The sequence below is a fragment of the Solanum pennellii genome, chromosome 4 (assembly GCF_001406875.1).
Source record: "Solanum pennellii chromosome 4, SPENNV200".
In the NCBI taxonomy this organism is placed as follows: domain Eukaryota; kingdom Viridiplantae; phylum Streptophyta; class Magnoliopsida; order Solanales; family Solanaceae; genus Solanum; species Solanum pennellii.
Genome location: NC_028640.1, coordinates 67145179 through 67153781, shown reverse-complemented (window position 1 = coordinate 67153781; position 8603 = coordinate 67145179). Strand labels below are relative to the sequence as shown.

At 36.3% G+C, this 8603-nt stretch overlaps 1 protein-coding gene across 1 annotated transcript; it reads left to right on the top strand.

The window, feature by feature from the left end:
* The first annotated feature begins 246 nt into the window (after positions 1-246).
* LOC107017669 (probable methyltransferase PMT24) lies at positions 247-6697 on the top strand. Its single transcript, XM_015217875.2, has 9 exons — positions 247-467; positions 1697-2620; positions 2707-2856; positions 3370-3640; positions 3723-3833; positions 3915-4089; positions 5053-5325; positions 5961-6155; positions 6243-6697. Exons 2-9 carry the CDS (start codon positions 1718-1720, stop codon positions 6469-6471), a joined length of 2307 nt encoding a protein of 768 aa, XP_015073361.1. The 5' UTR covers positions 247-467; positions 1697-1717; the 3' UTR covers positions 6472-6697.
* The last annotated feature ends 1906 nt before the right edge of the window (positions 6698-8603 follow it).

Sequence of the window (8603 nt, the reverse complement as noted above, 5' to 3'; positions counted from 1 at the left end):
TTTATATCGAAAAATTATATATTTGAAGTAAAACGATTTTTAACAAAATTGACTCCTTACTAAATTCGAACTTGTACCAAGAAAACTCAAAAATAAAATAGTTCCTAACAAAGACGATTTTTAACCTCTTTGATTAAAAAAGAAAGAGCACTTTGACACTATCACGATTAAGTTTTACCATTAATTTGTTTAATAACTACCTTTCCGATGTAGTAGTATCTGTTTAGTGCTGTTGTTATCATTTCTTGGTAATTCTAAGCTGTCGGTCATGAGTGAGTTAACAACACAATACACTCCTTATCTTCCTTAAATCACTCTGCTTCATCTTTCATCTTATAAATATCAAACAAAATCAAGATTCTCAACTCAAGATCTTTCTGCTGCTCCTTTTTGCCAAATTAGAAATGGCCTTCAACCACTAATTTGCTGAAGCAACTTTCTTTTCTTATATACCCAATCTTATAAAGGTACCATTTTTCCTTCTTTATGTGTGAATCTGTCCTTTTTATACCTCTTTTTAGGTAAAAATGTGATCTTTATTCTTGCTTTTGTTACTGCAATGCTCAAACTTTTGTTTTGTTCTGTTCTGTTCTGTGCTGTTTGATTTGAGATGTCCATATGAGATTGATCTACCAATTTGAATGTTTTTGATACTGTATGATGTGTTTTTTCTTGTAATGTTGGTGATTGTTGAGGGTTTTGACACATTAATTCAAGATTTCAAGCCATAGAAAAGGAAATATGTCTGTAAGATTGTGTTGAGGTTTGTATAGGTGGAGGTGAATTCAAGATCTAGAGTCAGTGGGTTTGGAATGAGTCTGATCTTATTATGTGTGTACATTTCTTTTGTTGTTTTGCATATGTATACATAGTTTTAGCCGAAAGGGGTAGATTTTCAATTGAACCCATGGAATCTGCCTAGATCCGGTTCTGTGTATATGGTCGTTTGGTTGGGAACAAGTTGTTATGGTCGTTTGGTTGGGAACAAGTTATCCTAGGATTAGTTATAGTGAGTTTAGCTATCTTGGAATATGCTATCCCACGTATAAATGGTGAGATAAGTTATTCCAAACATGGCAACCGAACACGATACAATATTCTTTCCATCACTATTTTCTTATCTCATCACTATTTATTTTCATCCCTCACACCAAACGACCCCAGAGATTGGAAACTAAGATATGGAGAACATTTGTTGGGAAGTTTTGTTACTTGTGAGAGTTTCTTTTGGAGTTGAGTGAGGAGAGTGTTAAAAGCATCTGGAACTTAGCTAGGACAAAAGAGACAAAACACTAGCTGATTTCTTCATATCTGTTCCAGCTTTGGTGGACAAAGTTACCTGATACGTGTTGTTGGTGGGAGGTGTCAAACAAATACGACAATTGCAATCTTTTTACTTGTTTTATTAAACGAAAAAATAAATATAGGAATACCTACTGAATGTGTCTGTGGTGGATACCTTGTTCTAAAGCCTCACGGTAGCTCCATAGAATTATGTTTTTCTGAATTTTGCATGCATTAGGTCATGCATCTGCTTTCGTTGCTTTAATAAACAACTTAATTTTTTTCTCCTGACATTGTTTTGATCCTAGATTCTGATGTAGTTTTACCATGCTCTGTTTTTTAACCTAGTTTGCTGGACTTCTTTACATTACTATGTTTGATATTTCAATTTGTGTTTTCTCATAATGTTCAGGGACAGGAAAGATCCAATATTATGGCCGGGGAAAGTTACTCCCGTTCTGGTGGGAGGAAATCATCTGATTTCTGTTCAAAACTCACTGTTGTGACTTTTCTCGGAATTTCTTGCGTTGGGATATGGATGTTGATATCATCATCATTCAGTATAACTCTTCAAAATTCAGAGATATCTTCCACGAATCTTTTGGGGCAGTATTCAGGCAGTTCTGCTGATTTTCTAGTCAATGCAAAAAGAGGAGAAGATGATACATTCCACGGAGAGAAACGGTTCAGAAGGGGAAGGTCTTTGGAGGAGATTGGAGATGAAAAGGGGCTGGATAGTTACCAAAATGAGGAAAGGGAAGGAGAAAGCTCTAATTTAAGAAATGAAGAAGAAAATCAAGAAAATTCTGAATCCAGTTCATCCGGTGATGAATCACAGTCTGGCGATGAGAGTTCAAATCGAGAGAGTGAGGAAGTAGATTCGAGAGAGAAAGACTCAACTTCAGGCGATGGTGAGTCAGATACTGGAGGTGAAGACTCAAATTTAGATGCTTCTGAGACAACAGAGAAAGCAAAGAAAGGAGAGACAGAGAATGAGGTTTTTCCAGCTGCTGATCAATCAGAGATTTTGAAGGAAGCTACAACACAAAATGGGCCATGGTCAACTCAGGCTGCTGAGTCTGAAAAGGAGAATGAGTCACAGGGTTCTTCATCATCTACGGATGACAAGAAGGGCGATAAGTGGAAGCTATGCAAAACTGACGCTGGACCAGATTATATTCCCTGTCTAGATAATGTGCAAGCTATAAGGAAGCTCCGACACACTAGCCACTATGAGCATCGTGAAAGGCATTGCCCTGTTGAAGCTTCAACTTGCCTGGTTCCTCTGCCTTCAGGATACAAAAAGTCAATTGGATGGCCTAGGAGCAGGGATCAGGTATATGTTGTTTCAGCTTATCCATAGGGTTTGCTTCTAATTAGTAATTTGACAAGCCAAGCGACTTGCATTTTTTGGTTGAACAGATATGGTACTCTAATGTTCCTCATGGAAAGCTAGCGGAGGTCAAGGGGCACCAGAACTGGGTCAAAGTAACTGGAGAGTACCTTACTTTCCCCGGTGGAGGTACTCAGTTTAAGCAAGGTGCTCTTCATTACATTGATTTCCTCCAAAAGGCAAGTTTCTGCTTAAATTCATATGCTACTTCATGCTATCTATAATTATTTGTTTCATAGTCATGGTGTTTAATTTTTGCTCTATGCATCACAAAGCGTTAAGTTTGTGGCTTTCTGTTGATTCATATTGCAGAATGTATCACCTTCTTTTAATACCAATTTAAATATTAAAGATAAAACAATTTGATTACGGTGATATTTCCACAGATTGCTAAACCCAATTATGTATTCTCTGATTTTACGTGCGTACTAAGTGCCGTTAATTGGTGGCCTATCAATATCAACTTAACTTGAATAGTGCTTTCAGGATTTTGATTTGTAGGCCTTAGAAAATAAGCTTTTGGAGACATCAGAATAATCTAGAGCATCTTCCTTTTACAATGTCAAACGTGTTCTGTTTATCGGTGATCAGTCAATTGGCTTGAGATTTGTCACCACACATTTCATTCTGAAGATTTATGTACATTGTACCTCTTCTCATTTTATGCTTTGCTGATATGGCTTGCCATGCAGACCCTGCCTCAAATTTCATGGGGCAAACAAACACGTGTTATTTTGGATGTTGGTTGTGGAGTGGCCAGCTTTGGAGGATATCTCTTTGAAAGAGATGTACTAGCAATGTCACTTGCCCCCAAGGATGAGCACGAAGCCCAAGTGCAATTTGCACTTGAAAGGGGTATTCCTGCTATATCAGCTGTTATGGGAACTAAAAGACTACCTTTCCCTGGCAAAGTGTTTGATGCTGTCCATTGTGCACGGTGTAGAGTTCCATGGCATATTGAAGGTGAATTAAGATCTCTCTCTCTTTACAAGTTTTGCTTGGTTTTGGAATGTCAGCCGATGGTAAACTTCCTAGTATATTGCAGGTGGCAAACTTCTCCTAGAATTGAATCGTGTCTTGCGGCCTGGTGGTCACTTCATTTGGTCTGCAACACCAGTATATCGGAAGGATGAGGAAAATGTTGGAATTTGGGAAGGTGATTGTGGATCTACCTAGTTTACGGTTCTCTTTTGCAAATGAAGTCATAATCTGATGGCCTCTCTTGATTGTCTTGCAGCTATGTCTGAACTAACTAAGTCCATGTGCTGGGAACTATTGGAAATTAATGAAGATAAACTAAATGAAGTAGGTGTAGCTATATTCAGAAAGCCAACTACAAACGATTGCTACCAGAGTAGAACACAAAATGACCCACCTATGTGTGAAGAAGCTGATGATCCAGATGCTGCCTGGTACATATCTTTGATTCACTCTTCTCTTAGCTAGTACAGTTGCTCACCACAGTCCTGAATAACATTCGTAAATCCATATAGTCTACTTGGAGATACAAGTGTATAAAGCTATAGAAATATGCAATTAGGAAAAAATGCAAAATTACATGTTAATGTTTTATAATACATTAACCAAAAGTAATATCTTGAGCATGTTTACCTGTTTTTGATTTCAGAAATTACTTTCTAGGACCTGTGTTGTCTAAGTCAATTTGAACTAGTCATACCAGATTAAACTTATCCATTTTAAGCTGAAATATACTATGATAAATTTTTTTTAGGAATTTGTCAAAATTCAATGTTCTTGTGGAAACTTGTCTAGAGGAGATGCCTGAGTCCCTTGATTATTAAAACCATTTCTGCCCCCTGAGTTGCGAAGGCATGCAAGAAATTGTTATGCCCACTTAGCCACTAAATAACAGTATGGTATTTGACCGTGTAAAGATATCCAGAAGACTTGCATTTTATTGTGATCCTATTGCTTACTGCTTACTCGGTCCAAGCTTGCACCTATCGATATGTGTATCAACACTCTGCTTGATCTGAAAAAAGATAAAGGGGATAGCAAAACTGCAGCAATAGCAACAATAACAATAAACATACTGGGTGTGATCCCACAAGTAGGGATCGTGAGGGTAGGATGTACATTGACCTTACCCCTAGCTTTGTGGGGCTAGGTAGGCTGTTTCTGATTAACCAACAATATCCCAAGTGTAATCCCACAAGTGAGGTCTAGGGAGTGTAGGATGTACGCAAACTTTACCTCTACCTTTGTGGGGTAGAGAGGTTGTTTCCGATAGACCCGTCGGCTAAAAGAAAATGGGATAATGGTTATGTTCATTTTGTTACATCATATCGTCCATTGTTCATCTCCTGAACATTCAACTTGATAACAATTCCAACTCGTTATTTTTCTCAATTCAGGAATATAACACTTCAGGCATGTTTGCACAAAGCTCCAGCAGATGCATCTGCACGTGGAGCAAAGTGGCCAGCAAAATGGCCTTTGAGATCGGAGAAGCTTCCTTATTGGTTGAAAAGTTCTCAAGTTGGAGTTTATGGAAAAGCAGCCCCAGAAGACTTCGCTGCAGACTATGATCATTGGAAAAATGTTGTGTCAAAATCATATTTAAATGATCTTGGCATTAATTGGTCTTCAGTAAGGAATGTCATGGACATGAAAGCTATTTATGGAGGGTAAGTGTTTATCACTTGTTATTTTCGTCATTATCTCTTAGCTACTCATTCTGATTCTCTTTATGATCATTGCCTTATTCAAAGAGTTAACAAATAAATTCACAAAAAGTCTTTAGCAACTTTAAGAGTTATTTGATGCATTTAATTGATGATTGCTAGGTGAAGTTTCATTGACATGATTTTTGAAATAACACATCTTAACTCAATTAGTGCCTCTCTCTCTAACTCAATCAATACATATACATATTTTTTGTGTGTTCCAAAGAAAATTGTCTCAATAGACTTGTAATCTTTCAGAATCAATATGAGCTTAACTATGAACAGAATACAAACTGATCCATATAGCCTATAGGCAATATATACCAACTAGTTGGAACTACACTTGCATTAAATCCTTTACTTGTTAGGGGTCCTTTTATTCTCCTTAGACCCGTACGTCCATGATGTAGGGATAATGTGTGATTTAGATGATCTTTCTAGACAGAACCCCTAATTTGTCTTTGGATTAAAGTGTAATTGATTGGTTGATTGATATCAGTACCTGTTTCGGTCATCTCGTAGTACTTATTGTCATCTTTCTATCACAAGTAACAAGGTCATGCTCTTGATAAATATCTCATCTTTTGATGATACAGATTTGCTGCAGCACTGAAAGACTTGAAAGTCTGGGTTATGAATGTAGTTCCGATTGACTCGCCCGACACACTTCCAATTATATATGACCGTGGCTTGTTTGGCATTTACCACGACTGGTGTGAGTCTTTCAGCACATACCCTAGATCTTATGATCTTCTTCATGCAGATCATCTATTCTCCGATATTAAGAAAAGGTTAATCCTACTGCACCCCGTTTGTTAGCGTACTTGTAACGAAATTTTGCTTAGTTATGTGACTTGTGATCCTGCTTTTGCCAACAGGTGCACGATAGAATCAGTATTTGCAGAAGTTGACAGGATTCTGAGGCCAGAAGGTAAGTTGATCGTGCGGGACAATGCTGAAACTATTCTTGAAATAGAGAATATGGCTAGGTCAGTAAAATGGAAAGTGAAGATGTCTTACTCAAAGAACGGTGAAGGATTACTATTTGTTCAAAAATCATTTTGGCGTCCAAATCAAGAACAGATAGTCAAGTCAGCCATTGCATAAGCAGAGAAGAAAATTTTCCACAATTAGATACAAATCTGATGTTCCTTTTATAGTTTAGTTCACTTCCACTAAATTAATAGAGAATACCATCATGATATAGCGACCATACGGTAAGTATGATTTATTGTTTTATGTACTGAGTTTTCATCATTTTGGCCATTCTCTGTATAATTATCTCAACTTTGTGTTTCATATAATGGAAAAAGTATACATTTGTGAACTCCAACAGCCCAGTACATGTTATGTTTCTTGTGTCATGTCAATGCAGCTATTAGAAAGAAGTTGAAACTATAGCATGAGAAGTGTTAACACTATGTCAAATGTGCTACATTTGCAATGTTTCTGTATAACATAGTTATATTTTCATCAATTTACATTGCCTTTAGTTCTGCAATGTAGGTAAGTTTGCTTTTCAGTAAGAAGACACATGTTATAAGTTGCAGAGTCTGGGTTTGAGGAAAAGAAAATGGTCACTAACTTCATATTGTTGTGTGTTATTGTTTTGGTTGCCTGTTTATAGGGATCAGGACATATATATTGGGTCTGTTATTCTAGGAAATGGGTGATTGATGAGTATGCCGCTCAGTATTGGTGCAGGGTGAATGAAGTAGAGGCTCGCATTTAGAGTCTTGTGTGATAAGAAAGTGCTATTAAAACTTAATAGCAACTTTTACAGTGTAGTGGTTCAAATACTCTCATGTTCAGAAAATAAAAGTTGTCTAAACGAGGATGTTGCAATGGATGTGTGACATACTAAGAGAGATAGAATCAGGAAAGTCAAATATTCGGGACAAGATGAAAGTGACTTCGGTGAAGGACAGGATGCGAGAAGTATAATTGAGATGATTTAGATTGACTTCGGTGAAGGACAGGATGCGAGAAGTATAATTGAGATGATTTAGATGTGAAGAAAACATACACGGTTTCCATAGTGTAGTCTACAAAGGTATGAGAAGTTGACTGTGCACACTTTCAAAAGTAGGCCGAAGAAGTATTGGGAGATGTGATTAGACAAGACTTGACGTAGAGTTAACTCATCGAGAAAATAACCTCACATAGGAAATTGTGAAATTCAATATAGTATGGGACTGAGGAATGATAATATTGGTGGCTTTTTCCAAATCAGACTCAAACCAACGCTTAATATACAAAGAAGGAAAATAATTTACGGTTTATACTTAATACCAAACTCTTTAACATTTTCTATGTGAACTTTATAACATAAATAGAGTTGGAGAATTAAAAAGTAGCAAAGGGCAAACATGCGCAGCCATTATTATTATCTTAATATCTCATTTGAGTCTTTTGATGATCCAAATTTATCAATGAACATAGACCACAATTGTGGCTTTAAATTTTGGCCCACCTCTTGGGGATAGGTTCAAACTTCCACCTCCTTCCAACTAACTTGTCTTGAAAAAGGCCTCTCAATTATTCAAAACTCCATACAAACACCCTACTTTCGTACAAGCGAATTCAAATTTAAAATTTTTGATCAAATTCAAAATTTAAATTTTTGGCATTTGAATCATTACAAACAAAATGAAGATGATAAAGAACAAGAAGTATGATGCATTAGTAGTGATTAAAAAAATGATTGGATTTCACAATTTGAAAAATGATGAGAATTTGTTGCCTTGACATGACAATGCTAAAGTGAGAGAGGGACAAAAAAAAAAAAAAAAACACATTCTATTGCTTTATGGAAACAGATAACTATGCTTCAATAAAAGGAGCTATAGCCTGGAACCCTGTTTACAATTATTTACTTCTTTTGTCTCAATTTATACGACACACTTTTAATATTTAGTCAATTAAAAAAAATGATACTTTAAGAATATAATTTGGTACTAAGAAGGAATAAATGATTTTCATACTTATTTTCTTATATTTGGTACGTATTAACGAAGAAAAAATATTATTCTAAAAACGTTTATATATAATCTAGACAAACACTCAGAGTTCAAGATGGAGTAGAGGCCGGGGTAGGGCGTGGGGTGGTGGTTGGTGGGAATAAGGGCCATGGGGGAGGAGTGTGCTGATGAGATGTCAGATGCTACTTGTAGAATTTGTATTTCTATTAGAAAAATCATTTTTTTTATTTTAACGATTTTATTTTCTAGTGAAATGTT

What these genes read in the sequence shown, in the direction of transcription:
- LOC107017669 (XM_015217875.2), top strand. Translation starts at nt 1,718, where the DNA reads ATGGCCGGGGAAAGTTACTCCCGTTCTGGTGGGAGGAAATCATCTGAT. An exon ending in AGTTCCATGGCATATTGAAG is followed by an intron (nt 3,641 to 3,722) that starts GTGAATTAAGAT and finishes AGTATATTGCAG; the next exon opens with GTGGCAAACTTCTCCTAGAA. An exon ending in ATGAAAGCTATTTATGGAGG is followed by an intron (nt 5,326 to 5,960) that starts GTAAGTGTTTAT and finishes TTGATGATACAG; the next exon opens with ATTTGCTGCAGCACTGAAAG.